General features: G+C 61.3%; 1 protein-coding gene across 1 annotated transcript; it reads left to right on the forward strand.

Moving 5' to 3' along the window:
• The first annotated feature begins 2,304 nt into the window (after positions 1–2,304).
• Positions 2,305–15,954, forward strand: FSCN2 (fascin actin-bundling protein 2, retinal). Its single transcript, XM_081272767.1, has 5 exons — positions 2,305–7,100; positions 12,998–13,154; positions 13,411–13,532; positions 13,881–14,048; positions 14,148–15,954. Exons 1-5 carry the CDS (start codon positions 6,275–6,277, stop codon positions 14,351–14,353), a joined length of 1,479 nt encoding a protein of 492 aa, XP_081128893.1. The 5' UTR covers positions 2,305–6,274; the 3' UTR covers positions 14,354–15,954.
• The last annotated feature ends 249 nt before the right edge of the window (positions 15,955–16,203 follow it).

The following is a 16,203-nucleotide window of genomic DNA, read 5'->3' on the forward strand; positions in this document are numbered from 1 at the left end:
ACACCTGCGGCATGTCCTCGTGGGCTGCCCCACTAGCGGGATCTTGGTCCTCCATGCTCAAGCTCCCAGCTGCTCCCTTTGAGGTCACCTGGGGAAATAGCTGTTCCTGGAGGACTTGGTGGATACCACCAGCAAAATCCATGGGCGGCCGGGGTTGTGCGGTGCGCCTGCCAGAGAAGGCGCAAATGGGGGCCCTGAGGCCTGGCGCCCCCTGAGGGCCACCGCTGCTGCAGCCCGCTGCCCCTGGCCCTCGTCCCCTCTCCCGCACCCTTGGCTGTCGGCCAGACGAGGTGCAGGCGAGCACGGCCGGGGCTCGGGACATCTGCTCGAGCTTCACCTCTGCTTCCTGGGATCAGGCACCTGGGGCCTGTCCGCGGCCAGTGGGCACAGGACTCGCGGCCACTCTGCCCACAGCTCTCCCGTCGGGCACAGACTGGGAGTTGAGATGCTTCCCAGAGCACGAGATTGCAGCCAGGGGCCAGCAGATGGCGCCCCCGCCATGGGCCCTGAGGAGGACCCAGCTGGGGCTGGCGGGTGTCATTCCCAGGTGGGCCGCCAGGCGGGTCCCGCCATCGCCGCGGGGCAGCCAGGCATGGAGCAGGGACCCCGCGGCCACTGGCATGGCTCCGGCGGGGCTGCGCTCCTGGCTGGCCGCTGAGTCGCCACCCGCCGCCCGGGTGACCGAGGCAAGGTTGCAGGGGGAGCGGCAGGCAGCGGCCGTGACCTCAGCCAGTGCTGACGCGCGAGAAGGAGGGGCCGGGGTCAGCCCGCGTCCACTTGGACTCAGTGCGGGGCAGGGCCAGCCCACCCGAGGTCCCGAGCATCCACTGAGGAGCTCCAGGGCGTGGCGGCCGGCCCGGGCCGGGTGTATGTGTGGCTGGCACAGGGAGCTCGGCCTTAGGGGCACCACGGGGTCATTTAGGCCGCTCTGCCCTCCAGCAGAGGGCCCCTGATGACCACCATTTCCCGTGGCACAGCAGGGAAAGGTGGACTGGAGGGGCGGGGCTCAGGGCACTCAGCTCCCACCCCGACCCAGCTGCTGGGTTTTCTTCTCCCCCCTTGTCTTTTTTGGGGGAAGGCTTTCCCCTTGACCTCTAGCCTTCTGGTGGAATTTTTCATTTCATTTATTATAGTTTTAACCTTATTGTTTGGAAATAATTCCAGACTTATCTGGTTTTAAACATTTTGCAAAACTTAATCATTCTCTTTGTCTCTGTTTCTGAGCCATAAGGGAGTAGGCTGCAGGCAGGACGCCCTTAGCAGTTCAGTTCTCCCTAACAAGGCATTGTGCCATCTAAATAAAGGCACAGGCATCAAAGTCAGGCAGGTCGTCGTCAGTCTAGCAGGGCTCCCTCTGCAGCCTGTGCTTCAGTGACAGCCTTATCCCTGCAATGTAGCCTTTTCTCCGGAATCATGTATTGCATTTTATTGTCATAAACTCTCATGTTTTTAATTCCCAAGGCCTCAGTGTTCTCTGGACTGTTTATGACATTAACTGTAGGTGATGAGACTTTCTTGGAAAGCAGACCAGTGCACACATGTGGGGCTGAGAAATGAGGCACACGCCATGGGCACCATGACAGATCATGACAGTGACCAGGCTCAGGACCTTTGTCACCCTTTTCCAGTGAATGGTTCATGTCTGTCTTGTCCCAGAAGTCAGAGGCAGGGCTGATTCCCTCGTGAATCCTCAGCCAGTTTCTGGCACACAGCAGGTGCTTGCTAAATGCCAGTCGGTCTGAGATGGGAGTCTGGCTTTGGTGAGTGAGCTGAGCCTCTGCAGATGTAGGAGGCACTCTGTGTCTGGCCATCTCTGTGTCTGTGTGAGCGTGCCTGTGTGTGTGCTCATGTGTGCAGATGCACAGGGGCTGCACTGCCCGGGCACAGCTTCGAGCTCATGGCTGTGCACAGTGGGTGTAGACACACCTGTGCTGTGCACTTCTGTGTCTGTGACACCCGATGGGGAGGAACAACCATGTTCCTCTGGCTGGGGATCTGGTCCTCACTCATGCCTCATGCAGCCAGGGACTTATGCTTACTACCCCTGTGAATGCCCCCTCCCACCCCGTAACGTATGCAGCAGGTCCTAGGGTTGCACTGAAGGATCACCCGGTGACATGGGTGGCTGGGCTACGGGCTGAGACACCCGTAGTCCTTCCCTTGTGCTCTCTCTGGAGACCCTTAGCCTTGCTGGGGCCTCAGGTTTTCTAGCAGAACCCAGAGGCCTCTGGTCTCCCCTCCCCGTTTCCTGACCTCTTCAGGTGCTCTTCCCCATGGCAACCTGGTGGTTTTACAGGAGACTGCAAAGCTCTTGCTTGAAGGGCGGGGGGCAGTAACAGATCCTTGAGTAGCTTCTGTGAGCAATGCTGGGATGGAGACCAGGGCCTTGGGCTCTACCACTGAGCTACACCCTGCAAAGCAGCTCTTTCCTTGAGCCACCTGCCAGGGGGTGTGGGGTGGAGGGGAGGATGTGCACACCGCACAGTGGGTGTGCAGCTTGGGAGTCTGGGGAGCACCTTCCCCATACTCTTCATTCCAACACAGACCCCCCTTCCGAGCAAACCTGTCACTCTAAACCAGGCCTTCAGCCTCAGTAAACCTACCCAGGCCAGAGTCAGAGAAGCCCTGCCCGTGATGGCCCTGTAAGTAGAACTGCGGGTGCAGAGAGCTCAGCCATGAAAAAATCATGAGGCCACAAGCAGGCGGCTGCTTCAGGAGCAGCCCTGGAGCCAGCCCTGGGCGCCTGCCAAGCCAGACCCCGGTGGCAGGGAAGAGGTGACAGGACCCAGGGGTGAAGAAGTCAGAGCCTGGGGACAGAAGACCAAGGGGATGCCAAAGGTCCAGCAGGGGCTGACCATGGGTCAGGGCAGAGAGGCCGACCAGAGCAGCGGAGGTGGGGCCTGGGAAGTGGATGGGGAGCTGGGCTCTCCCTGGTCTCTGCAGGGAGGGCCCTGGGGCTGTGAAAGGCCACCCTCAGCAAAAAGGCTCCTGGCCGCACTTCCCAGCTTCCGGGGCTCCAGGCCAGTGGAGGAGGGCACCGCCCCTTCCCAGCACACACAGGCCTGCGCCAGCTCACACCAACAGCATCAGCGTTGCCCGGGCACCCAGCCTGGTGCACGTGCTGGTCGCCATGGCTTCAGGCAGCCTGCTGGCAGGGGCCCAGGCTGGGCTCTGGTTGTGTAGGCTGGCAGTCCAAATGAGGTGGTGAGTGTCTGTCCTCTGCTGGTCCCAGGGAGGGGAGGAGAAGGGAGACCCTAGAGTGACAGGGCAGCTCACCTCCCAGCCTCCTGGGAAAGAACGGGTTTCCTGAAAGCTCTAGGGTGGGCACCAGAGGCCTGGGGGCAGCAAAGCTCTCTGCTCCTAGCCCAGCTGGACCCTCACTGAGGGGCAGGGCTGAGGCTCAGGCCTGGCCTTGTCTGCCAGGGGATCCGACAGCTGACGCGGTCCCTACCTTCTGGAGGGTCCATTGACCACACCCACCCACCACCAGCTGCTCACTGTAGTAGGGGGTTGGGGCGCCACCCACCCAAATGACCTCCTAGCACCCATCAGGGAGAGGTGCCCCTCCCTCAAGACAGACATTTAAGATGGAACATCAGGTGGCCTGACCTTCTGTGTCCAGGCTCAGTGCAGCAGCCACATGTGGCCACACACTTGGGCCACTGTCTTCCTTCTGGGCTTAGAGGTAGGTGGTGCAGGTGAACGGGGTTCCCAAATGCCAGTAAATTTGGACCTCTCCAGAGCCCAGCCAGGACAGGCCTCAGGGCAGACACATTTGTGTGGGGGTGGGGGTGCTATGAAGGGAAGCCGGAGTACCCAGGCCAGGCCTGCTGTGGGCTCCTGAGTGCAGGGTACATCTGGGCTGTGACTGGCACCCTATACAGAGGTGCCCTTGAGGGCTGGGGTTGTGGCTCAGTGGTAGAGCACTCGTCTTGCACGTGAGAGGCCCTGGGTTCAATGCTCAGCACCACATAAGAAATAAAATAAAAGTATTGTGCCCATCTACAACTAAAAAATAAATATTTTTTAAAAAAAGAGGTGCCCTTGAGCAGTGCACAATCTGATCACCCTGAGCAGCACTGAGGGGGTTCTAAGGCTGGGGTCCACAGCAGCGTCTCCAGGTGACAGCTAGGCCCAGCCCCCACCTCGGGGCATCTCGACACACAGAGACATGCATGTCCAACGTTGCATCTTTCTGCAGGGGCTCAGCCCACTGCACAAGGAACAGGCCCCCATGTTGAACAGTCTCAGGCACACTACTGCGTGTGAGCACCTACTGTGTGCCTGAAACCTTGCCAGGACCCAGAAGGAAGCTCTCCCCTATCCAGGAGCTGACCAGAGCCTTGGGGCTGTGTGGAGGCTGGTGTGGAGGACCTGGTGAACTGCCTCCCTCTATGGAAGTGCCCCTCCCCTGGGACCCAGCGGTCCCCTGGCTAGCACACCTGGATCTGTGCCAATAACCCCACCCCTTCTGAAGCTGTGGGCCACATAACGGAGGAGCCACTGCCGCTTCTGGCCCTGCCATCCAGAGGCTGCCCAGAGCCGAGCTGCTTAGTGCCTGGCCACCGGGCTTCCTCCCCCGATGCTCGAGGGCCTGCCAGCACCTGGCAGTGCCGATGAGGCCTTCCTGCCCATCAGAAGGACGGGGCATCCCAGTTCCCTTTGCACCTGGCTGAGGCCAGGGACTGCGGAGGAGCAGCCAGTGTCCACGCCTGGAGGACACAGTGGACATGGCTTCCCCACGCCACACACACACAGACCAAGCTGTACCCTTGGGGCCTGAGGGGAGGCTGGGGTGTGGGCATCGTGGGGGGATGCCTGGCCACACAGCCAGGGCCTCGAGATACCTGTGGCCCAAGTTGGCCTGCAGGGAGGGTGCAGACAGCAGGATTTGCATTTGACAGTCCCTCTGTGAACCACCCCTGACGCCCTAACAGTGGACTGCTGCGCCTGGCTGCCCTGTGTGGAGCCACAATGGCCACTCAAGGGATGGAGGGCCAGGAGGACAGTGGAGGGACTGGGCACCGTGGCTGGAAGTCCTCACCACCCTGTTCCTGGTCCCCAGGGAGACCTGAGGGTCACACGCTGTCATAAGGAAGAGGACACCAGGTCTGGACCCGGCCCAGGGTGGGCAGCTCCGGTTCCTTCCTTGGCACCTGGCCCTTGAGGCAGGTGCAGGAGACAGGCATGGCTGAGCAGGGCCAGCCCGTGGGTCCCCCACTGGCCAGACACCAAGGGAACAGAGTCTCTAAAGACCCATCAGGCCAGTCACCCTGGTGATTCAAGTGGCAGTTACAGGGTCCCCAAGGCCACCCTGCAGGTCTGTGGGAGGCCACATGAGGAGGGAGGGGAGCAGCCTCATGGCTCCAAGACCTGCCCAGGGCACTTGGAAGCCACACAGGCCGGGCCACTGACCACAGGACAGGGGAGCTTCTGCTCGAACATTCCTCCCTAAGGGGGACTGGCTCCCCTGGTGCGGGCGGCTCCTCCCGAGCCAGGCCTTCCACGGGGGCAGTGCGCCTGTGCTGGCCCTGCCACTGGCACTAACACCCTCCTGCCACTTCCAGGCCACCCAAAGGGAGAGCCGGGCCCCAGGACTGCAGGCTGGGGTGCGAGCAGGGCAGCCCAGGACGCGCTGCAGGCCACTGGGTGGGGAGCCTGCCTGGGGGAGCTCTGGGCTCCTGGCAGCAAGAGTCAGAGGAGCAGTAACTGGATCCTGCCGCGGATCTGGTGGCCTGCGGCGGGGGCTGCGATCGGGTTGCGCCTGTGCCGTGGGCTTCCACTGGTGCCCTTTCTGCTTTGGGAAGGAGCTGCGTGGCTGGGAGCACTCGCTGCGAGTCCGAGGGGCCTTGAGGTGGCAGCAGGAAGGTGAGAGGCCAAGAGGTACGGGCACAGGGCCCTGGACTTGGGCCCTAGCAGCCGTGGGGGAAGATAAGGTGGGGGAGCCTGTGTCCAGTCCTGCCGGGCACTGCTCCAGCCCCGTGTCAGCCAGGAAAGGCTGCAGTCCAGGCTGGGGTAATGAACCGCCACTAAGCCGGCACGTTCCTGATCCGTCCTCCCCACCCGCCCTCTGCTGCCCACTGGCCACGTAAGAGCTGCCTGGGTGGCCGAGCCACTGGTCAGACGGTGCTGCCGCAGGTAGTGGGGTCCATGACGACAGCAGGCCCTGGGGGCCGAAGGCCAGTGGAGCAGAGCTGGGCCTCTGGGAGGCCCCAGGACCCGTGAGCACTCAGAGGGAGCTTCCCCAGCCTGCAAGGACTAGCCTGCCTGGAAGATGCCCACCAACGGCCTGCACCAGGTGCTCAAGATCCAGTTTGGCCTGGTCAATGATACTGACCGATACCTGACAGCGGAGAGCTTTGGCTTCAAGGTCAATGCCTCGGCACCCAGCCTCAAGAGGAAGCAGATGTGGGTGCTGGAGCCCGACCCGGGGCAGGGCACGGCCGTGCTGTTCCGCAGCAGCCACCTGGGCCGCTACCTGTCAGCAGAAGAGGACGGGCGCGTGGGCTGTGGAGCAGAGCGGCCGGGCCCTGACTGCCGCTTCCTAGTGTTGCCCCAGCCGGATGGGCGCTGGGTGCTCCAGTCAGAGCCACATGGCCGCTTCTTCGGAGGCACTGAGGACCAGCTGTCCTGCTTTGCCACAACCATCTCCACGGCTGAGCTGTGGACTGTGCACCTGGCCATCCACCCACAGGCCCACCTGCTGAGCGTGAGCCGTAGGCGCTATGTGCACCTGTGCCCGCAGGAGGACGAGATGGCAGCGGACGGCGACATGCCCTGGGGGGTGGAGGCGCTGCTCACCCTCATCTTCCAGAGCCGACGGTACTGCCTCAAGTCCAGCGACAGCCGCTACCTGCGCAGCGACGGCCGCCTGGTCAGGGAGCCTGAGGCCCATGCCTGCTACACACTGGAGTTCAAGGCGGGCAAGCTGGCCTTCAAGGACTGTGATGGCCGCTACCTGGCACCCACGGGGCCTGCTGGCACGCTGAAGGCTGGGCGCAACACACGGCCCAGCAAGGATGAGCTCTTCGACCTGGAGGAGAGTCATCCTCAGGTGGTGCTGGTGGCCGCCAACCACCGCTACGTCTCTGTGCGGCAAGGTAGGCACAGCGGCTGGCCGCCCAGTGCGTGTCTGATGGGCTCCTGTGTGACTGGTGGACACTGGCATATGGCGGGGCAGTGGGCCTAGGGCTAACCAGCAGCCCTTTATCCCCGGCAGCCGGAGACTGTCTTAACAGTCGGGCAGCTGCTGACTCCAAGATTAGAGAGGTGTGGGCAGGGGGTGGGCCGTGCCCAGCCTGGGGCTGTGAGGATGGGTGGACAGGAGGCCACGGAGGCCCTGCCACTCCCCTTCTGCCCATCATCCCACTGTCTGAACTTTGAAGGAAACTGGGGAGGGGCCAGGGCAGGGCAAGAAGACAGCACAGTGTAGAGGGGTCGGCACCTCCGCAGGCCTGGCCAGGGGAGCCTCGGCAGCCCCAGGAATGGGGCTCTGGTCACCTTCAGTGCTAATGGGTACCGGGGCACACTGCCGTGCCCCAGGCCTGGCTCCTTGGTGGGACAGCCCATCTCCGCTCCAGTGGCTCCCCCATTTCCCAGCCACTGGTCACCTATCTCATGTGACAGCCCCTAGCAGCCTGTGGGGTGAACACAGCAGTCCCCACTTCCTGCGAGGAAGCTAAGGGTCTCGGAATGGTACCATGCTGCTGAGAGCAAGGCCCTGGCCCGGGCCAGCCATCGCCGTGCTCCAACGTGGGCTCCCGCTCCACGCACCCCCGAGTGGCCGGGCATGCCCAGATCTGCGGCTCTGAGGTCAGGACAAGAGGTGAGATGGGGACAGCTGCTTCTACCCACGCAGGTCCTTCCAGGCCAGCACTCCCCAGGCAAGGGCAGCTACCATGTGCCCATCGAGTCCCTACCCTGTGGATGTCAGCCTCCCTGGGCACCTGCCTTACCTTAGGGCTTTGGGCACTGGCTGCCTGGCCCAGATGGCAGAAGTCAGCCATGCCCAGGGGGCTGGGGCTGCACTCAGAGCCCTCAGGCCAGTGAGAACATCAATGGTCATTAGAGGCGCCTGGGTCCTGGCATGTGGCCGGGTGGACACACAGTGATGGTCCTTCCTTCCTGCCTGCCCTTCATCAAGGCCCAGATGCTTGCAGGCCTTAATCAGCAATGTGAGTTACCTGGGAGCCGGGTGGAGGGGGTGTCCTGTGGAGCCAACGGAGGTGCTGGGCACCAACTGCTTGTGAGTGACGCTTGTGAAAGAGGCTCATGGGGGGTGACAACACTGGTGCTGATATTGATAGCATGGTATGGGGGTGGCAGTGATGTTAATGACAGTGTGGTGGTGAAGGTGAGTACGGTGGAGAAGATATGGAAGCTTGGTGAATGTGGAAGTGATGGTAGAGAGATAGTAGAGGTGGAGGTGTTGATGGTGATAATCATATGGAGGGTTGGTGGAGGTGGAGTTGTTGGTGGTGGAGGTGCAGAAGAAATTGTGATGCTGGAGGGACTGTGGAGGTAATGGTGTGGTGGTGGTGGTGATGATGGTGTGGTGGTGGAGGTGATGGTGTGGTGGTGGAGGTGATGGTGTGGTGGTGGAGGTGATGGTGTGGTGGTGGAGGTGATGGTGTGGTGGTGGAGGTGATGGTGGTGGAGGTGATGGTGATGGTGGTGGAGGTGATGGTGATGGTGGAGGTGATGGTGTGGTGGTGGAGGTGATGGTGTGGTGGTGGAGGTGATGGTGGTGGTGGTGGAGGTGGTGGTGGAGGTGATGGTGATGGTGGTGGTGGTGGTGGAGGTGATGGTGATGGTGGTGGTGGTGGTGGAGGTGATGGTGATGGTGTAGTGGTGGTGGTGGAGGTGATGGTGATGGTGGTGGAGGTGATGGTGTGGTGGTGGAGGTGATGGTGTGGTGGTGGAGGTGATGGTGTGGTGGTGATGGTGGTGGAGGTGATGGTGATGGTGGTGGAGGTGATGGTGTGGTGGTGGAGGTGATGGTGTGGTGGTGGAGGTGATGGTGGTGGTGGTGGAGGTTATGGTGTGGTGGTGGTGGTGGAGGTGATGGTGATGGTGGTGGAGGTGATGGTGTGGTGGTGGAGGTGATGGTGTGGTGGTGGTGGTGATGGTGGTGGTGGTGATGGTGGTGGAGGTGATGGTGTGGTGGTGGAGGTGATGGTGGTGGAGGTGATGGTGTGATGGTGATGGTGATGGTGGTGGAGGTGATGGTGATGGTGGTGATGGTATGGTGGTGATGGTGGTGGAGGTGATGGTGTGGTGGTGGAGGTGATGGTGGTGGTGGTGGTGGTGGAGGTGATGGTGTGGTGGTGGAGGTGATGGTGGTGGAGGTGATGGTGTGGTGGTGATGGTGTGATGGTGGAGGTGATGGTGTGGTGGTGATGGTGGTGGAGGTGATGGTGATGGTGGTGGAGGTGATGGTGTGGTGGTGGTGGTGGAGGTGATGGTGTGGTGGTGGAGGTGATGGTGTGGTGATGGTGGTGGAGGTGATGGTGATGGTGGTGGAGGTGATGGTGATGGTGGTGGAGGTGATGGTGGTGGTGGTGGAGGTGATGGTGTGGTGGTGATGGTGGTGGAGGTGATGGTGATGGTGGTGGAGGTGATGGTGTGGTGGTGGTGGTGGAGGTGATGGTGATGGTGGTGGAGGTGATGGTGTGGTGGTGGAGGTGATGGTGATGGTGGTGGAGGTGATGGTGTGGTGGTGGAGGTGATGGTGATGGTGGTGGAGGTGATGGTGGTGGTGGTGGAGGTGATGGTGGTGGTGGTGGTGGTGGTGGTGGTGGAGGTGATGGTGTGGTGGTGGAGGTGATGGTGATGGTGGTGGAGGTGATGGTGGTGGAGGTGATGGTGGTGGAGGTGATGGTGGTGGTGGTGGTGGTGGAGGTGATGGTGGTGGAGGTGGAGGTGATGGTGATGGTGGTGGTGGGGGAGGTGATAGTGGTGGTGGTGGTGGAGGTGATGGTGATGGTGGTGGAGGTGATGGTGTGGTGGTGGAGGTGATGGTGTGGTGGTGGAGGTGATGGTGTGGTGGTGGAGGTGATGGTGTGGTGGTGATGGTGGTGGAGGTGATGGTGATGGTGTGGTGGTGGAGGTGATGGTGGTGGAGGTGATGGTGGTGGAGGTGATGGTGTGGTGGTGGTGGTGGAGGTGATGGTGTGGTGATGGTGGTGGAGGTGATGGTGTGGTGATGGTGGTGGAGGTGATGGTGTGGTGGTGGAGGTGATGGTGTGGTGGTGGTGGTGGAGGTGATGGTGTGGTGATGGTGGTGGAGGTGATGGTGTGGTGGTGGAGGTAATGGTGTGGTGGTGGAGGTGATGGTGTGGTGGTGGAGGTGATGGTGATGGTGGTGGAGGTGATGGTGTGGTGGTGATGGTGGTGGAGGTGATGGTGGTGGAGGTGATGGTGTGGTGGTGGTGGTGGAGGTGATGGTGTGGTGGTGGAGGTGATGGTGTGGTGGTGGAGGTGATGGTGGTGGAGGTGATGGTGTGGTGGTGGAGGTGATGGTATGGTGGTGATGGTGGTGGAGGTGATGGTGGTGGAGGTGATGGTGTGGTGATGGTGGTGGAGGTGATGGTGGTGGTGGTGATGGTGTGGTGATGGTGGTGGAGGTGATGGTGGTGGTGGTGGAGGTGATGGTGTGGTGGTGGAGGTGATGGTGGTGGTGGTGATGGTGGTGGAGGTGATGGTGATGGTGTGGTGGTGGTGGTGGAGGTGATGGTGTGGTGGTGGAGGTGATGGTGATGGTGTGGTGGTGGTGGTGGAGGTGATGGTGGTGGAGGTGATGGTGATGGTGGTGGAGGTGATGGTGATGGTGGTGGAGGTGATGGTGTGGTGGTGGAGGTGATGGTGTGGTGGTGGAGGAGGTTCAGTGATGGTGGCCACGTGGGTCATGTTAGTCTCTTCACCACCTGGATCTGACTGCCGTTTGAGGGGATCCCCTACCAAGGACCACCACCTGCTTCCCTCGTACCTTGGGAATGGGAGGTAGGTACCTTGCAGTAAGGCTGAGGCTACCTGGCCTGGCCCGCAGAGGGTCAGATGGACTTGGGCAGCCGGTGGTGGGAGGAAGCAGGCTGCGGGGAAGGAGAGGCCTGGGGAGCGGGTGCCTCGACTTCCAGGCAGGGCAGCCGTGAGCTCTGCCCCATCTCCTGTCGGTTGATTCCTGGAGTGGCGGCAGAGCGGGGCCATGGCCAGGCAGATCCCTGGCTGTCTCCTCGCCCTGGAGGGGTGAGAGCACCCAGCGTGCTCCTCTCTCTTCCTCCTCCATCAGCCTGCCAGCCAGTCTGTCTGCCCTCACTGGTATGGCAGTGCTGGTGGGTAGCACGGCAGGAAGACCAGACTGCCTGGTGTCAGAAAGACATGACTGTCACGTGTAAGTGGAGTCCAGAGGCCTCGGGGAAGGTGCAACTCCTGGAAGGGTACCATGGTCAGTTCTGTGGTACCACCGAGGGCCTTGGTTCTCACCTCCTTGTCGAACCACTCTCCTGACTCAATGCTGACTTTATGTTCACAAAATAGCTGCTGCAACTCCAGGCCTCACATCCAGACAAAGACAAAATCCAGAGAAAAAAGCATCACTGGCCCTTCTTGTTTCCTTAGGAGTAAAATATCTCCCCTAAATCCTAGCAGATACCCCATTTACATTCATTGGTCAGGACTGAACACTGCTTGGCTCAACCAATCCCCCGAGTAGGGTAAGACAACATCCCCCATACCAACCTGAACTCTGTGTCCCTCCCACTGTGAGGTCAGCTTCCTAGAAGCAGGTGACTGTGTGTCCAGAAAGATGTCGGACAGCATCCTGCCTAAATGTGGTGCGTGGAGTGATGTGGGACTCCTGGCCTGGGAGACAGCCGCAGTGGGCCACTCGACCTGCCTGGCCAGTTCTTTGACCTGGCTTCTTTCTCAGTCCCCGCAGGGAGGCCAGTTGTCACCGTCTCCCACAGTGGCTCATACCTCTCACTAGATATCCTCGTCCTCTGCTCACCAAGTCCAGGCATGTGAGGACAAGGGCCATGTTTGGCTCACAGCCAGTCCCAGGCCAGGAGAAGCTCAGGGACAGAGGTGCTGCCCATTCAGTTCAGTATCTGTGACTGGGATGAGGGAGCTGGTGGTGGTGGGGACAGTGGCAAAGATGCTAGGCCCCTTCCAGTTGCTTCTCTGCACCAGAGCTGTGACCTGAGTGTGAGTAGCACCTGGCCCAGGGGTGGCCTCTGGACACCAGTGAAGGGAGCAGACCCAGGCTCTACCCTAGGGGTTGCTGTTTGATGCCCTTCCCCCCAGGGGCCGGACTGGGTAGGGCTCTGTCCACTACTCCTCCCATTCCCCAGCTGCCCACACTGGAACCCCTGGGCCTTGTGGGGTCTACAGCCTGTCATACCACTGAGTGCCCAGTCGCCATGGAAACTGGGATGCAGTATTCGGGAGGGAGCTGGAGATGCCATGGGTGGGCAGATCCCGGGGAGGCTCCGGGCCTGGGCTGTTGCCAGCCCAGAGAGTGGCCCCTTCCACCCTCTCTGGGAACCCCAGCAGAGCCCTGGGCAGCCTTGACCTCTAGGGCTTCTGGGAGACCAAGCATATGTGCGTATGGGGGTCTTCCTGGTCCCTCGGCACTGGAAGTGACCTGGGTCCATACATGGGGTAGGGCAAAAACCCTGCTGTGCCCACCTGGCAGCTTAGAAATGAGCTATAAATAGAAGCTGGCGTAAGTCCTGGGTCAAGAGAGTGGGAGCAAGCAGATTACCCGCTGATTAGCGGAGTGGGAGATTTGCCGGCACGGAAGGACTCTCTTCCTTGGGAAGAGCTAGGGGCCCTGTGGGGGAGCAGCCCAGGCCTCATGGTCCTGGCAGGAGCTTTCCAGATCTTCCCAAATCCAGAGGTTCTAGATGAGACTCTCTGGCTTTGGGGGTGCCCCAGCATGCCTCTTCAACCCCTGCCCCCCAGGAGAGCTGTGAGGGACTTCCCCATCTCCTCCCTCTAGGGGTCAACGTCTCAGCCAATCAGGATGAAGAGCTAGACCACGAGACCTTCTTGATGCAAATTGATCAGGACACAAAGAAGTGTACCTTCTATTCCAGCACTGGAGGCTACTGGACCTTGGTCACCCATGGGGGCATTCAGGCCACAGCCACACAAGTGTGAGTGTCCCCCATCCCCATCACCTCCACTAAGGTCACCACCATGGCTGCCACCACCATCACCTCCACCACACTGCACCAACCATCATTGCTACCTCAACCCTGAGGACCACTGTTGGAGCCCAGGGAAGAACACCTTCTGGATGGGGCAGCTCTTAATGGTGGTGTCAGTGGAGGGCCCTGGAACCTGAGGAAGAAGGGGAGGCCTGCATCCCCATTTCTTGCCACTGAGGGGACCTTGTCCTGTTCCCTTCAGTTCTGCCAGTACCATGTTTGAGGTGGAGTGGCGTGGCCGGCGGGTGGCACTCAAAGCCAGCAATGGGCGCTATGTGTGCATGAAGAAGAACGGGCAGTTGGCAGCCATCAGTGACTTTGTGGGTGAGCATCCCTGCCTCCTAGGTGCTGGGGGCAGGCTCTCCACCCAGGCGGGTGCCTGCACACAGGCCCTCTCCCCTCTCTCAGGGGAGCTGCTGCTGCCAGGGCAAGTCATCCTAATCTGGGTAATCCACCAGGGGACAGTTAGCTCCCAGAGGGTCTGGTTTTCTCCATCGCACCTTTGGGAACCCTGGGAACCTCCTCGACTCCTTGCACAATTGGAGACTCCTAGATTCCACGGCATTAGGCACCTTGCCAAGGCTGCGCACCAGGCAATGGCAGATCTGGGCAGGACTGTGCCTGGACAGGGAAGGGGCTGGGAGGGCAGCTCCACAGCGCCCTCTCCTGCAGGCGAGGACGAGGAGTTCATCCTCAAGCTCATCAACCGGCCCATCCTGGTGCTGCGCGGCCTGGACGGCTTCGTCTGCCACCGCCGAGGCTCCAACCAGTTGGACACCAACCGCTCTGTCTACGACGTCTTCCACCTGAGCTTCAGCGACGGCGCCTATCAGATCCGAGGTGCGCAGGAGTGAGTGGGGCACACACCGGGGTCGCGGGCGCACAGGCACGGGGGGCGCGTGGGGGGTGGACCACGCCGACGCCCCGTCCCCGCCCCAGGCCGCGGCGGCGGTTTCTGGTACACCGGCAGCCACGGCAGCGTGTGCAGCGACGGCGAGAGCGCCGAGGACTTTCTCTTCGAGTTCCGCGAGCGCGGCCGCCTGGCCATTCGTGCGCGCAGCGGCAAGTACCTGCGCGGCGGCGCCTCGGGGCTGCTCCGCGCAGACGCCGACGTGCCCTCCGCGGTCGCGCTCTGGGAGTACTGAGGATCAGCGGGCGCGTGTTCTAAGCCGCCTGTCTGACAACTGCTGTGAGCTCCGGGTGCCCCCTGGGGGGGTCAGAAGGGTTGCGGGGGCAGGGTCGCTGGCCCAAGTTGCTGAGCACTGGCGCTTTTGTCCCTGGCCCGCTGCAGTCCCTCCCTGCATCCTCTGTCCAGGGACAACTTCCTGCAGTGGGCCACTCACCCTTCTCTCCCCCATCCATCTCAGGGAAAGGGCCATGGCTGGGAATCCAGAGAGAGCCCCATGACCTGGACAGCCACCACCCTGGGCCTCCTCTGGTTTCCGCACCTGCCCCAGGTGCCTCCATGTCTAGGCACACAGATCCTCCTTCAGGAGACACACCCCAAACCTCCACAGCTGACCTGGGCAGTCCCTGCCCTTCTCTGGGGCCTGGAGTGTCCTCCAATGAGTCCATTGCCCAAGGACAGGTGATGCCCAATGAGGGGTAGGAGTCTGGACTGAGGAGAGGGTCCCCTGGGAGCGGGGGCACAGACTCTGGGAAGTGAGGACATGCAGGCCAAAGAGAAAGGAACCAAGCAGAGTCCTAGGGGAGGAGTCGAGGACTGGGATCTGCCCAGTTCCAGGAACAAGGGTCTGCCCTTGTTCAGGTCCAGAGGGACTATCCCTGGGGCAAGTGTTGGGCTGTCAGTTAACCCTTGCAGGGCCAGACATGGGGAAGCTGAGTGGCCAGGAGGGCAGGTAGACTCCATGTGCCCCATGGTCTGTGGTGTCCCCCACTGTCAGCCAGCCTGGAACCATGTGGCTTTGGTCCCACTGTCTTCTCCACATAACTAAACAGCACTGATGCCTCAGGGAACTCCTCCTGAAGAACACCCCTGCAGGGCAGCCTGACGGGGAGGTGGCCTCAGCCTGCACAGTGGTGCGGGGCATTGCCCTGGCTCTACAAGGATGGCACACCAAACCCCCTTGGCCGGGCGTCTCATTCTGGGTCTGTGTGTTATGCCCAGCTGAGGCTGCCAAGGCTGGACGGCATCACTGCCCTGAGACAATGGTCTCTTGGGACATCTGCTCTAGCTCCTGAGACCAGGGGGTCTGGGGAAGTGAGCCTGGCAGGCAGTCCAGACCTGTCAGCTCTGGGATCCCCACAGCCTGCGATGGCCAGGGAGGCCTGGGAGGTGTCAAGTCGGACAGACAGAAGCCAGCACAGCCTAGGTCACGTCACCCTTCTCCAAGGCAGGTGAACACAGGCCCTGCACATCCTGGGGGCTGGACTGGCCTCTTCATCCTTGCAAGACATGGACAAGAGCACTGGACAAGGGTTGGAGCCAGAGGCTTCTGCCTGTCCTGTTGGGACAGCTGCAGATAAGCCTGGGCAGGCCAGGCCAGAGCCCCCTAGAAGGCCAGCCCTCATCAGCCCTGGAGCAGGTGGCTCTCCCTACACACCCCAGCTTGTTACCAGAGCCAGATCTGGTGGAGACTCCAGGCTCTCATAGAGGCAGGCCCCTCCAACCTCAGCCTCCCTCCTGTGGACCCCTCTTGGCCCACCCAGAGCAGACCCTCAGTTGAGCAGCCTGGTTGAGGGCTCCCGGGTGCTGCAGAGGGTGCCCTTCCTTGGAGAGTCCCCCAGCTCAGGGGCCTCCTACCAGCCCCAGGGCCACGGAGAAAGCAGCTCTGGCAGGAGTCCAGCAGAACTGGGGGTGCGTGTTTGTTGGAGGGTGGGGAGGGGGTAAAAAAACCAGCCAACACGAGCTGAGCTCAACACAAAGGGTCACTTGTCAGCAAAGCACCTCACAGCACCTGCTGTGCACATCACCGACAGTGCTCCCAGCAGGAGTGGCTCGCTCCACAGACACACAGCCACCCCACCCCAGAGC

This window comes from Spermophilus citellus, assembly GCF_964194105.1.
Source record: "Spermophilus citellus genome assembly, chromosome: 17".
In the NCBI taxonomy this organism is placed as follows: domain Eukaryota; kingdom Metazoa; phylum Chordata; class Mammalia; order Rodentia; family Sciuridae; genus Spermophilus; species Spermophilus citellus.

Bases quoted from the DNA above. Each gene is read 5' to 3' on its own strand.
- FSCN2 (XM_081272767.1), top strand. From the start codon at position 6,275: ATGCCCACCAACGGCCTGCACCAGGTGCTCAAGATCCAGTTTGGCCTG. The intron at 7,101-12,997 runs GTAGGCACAGCG...TCCTCCCTCTAG, and splicing joins CTACGTCTCTGTGCGGCAAG to GGGTCAACGTCTCAGCCAAT. The intron at 13,533-13,880 runs GTGAGCATCCCT...CCTCTCCTGCAG, and splicing joins AGCCATCAGTGACTTTGTGG to GCGAGGACGAGGAGTTCATC.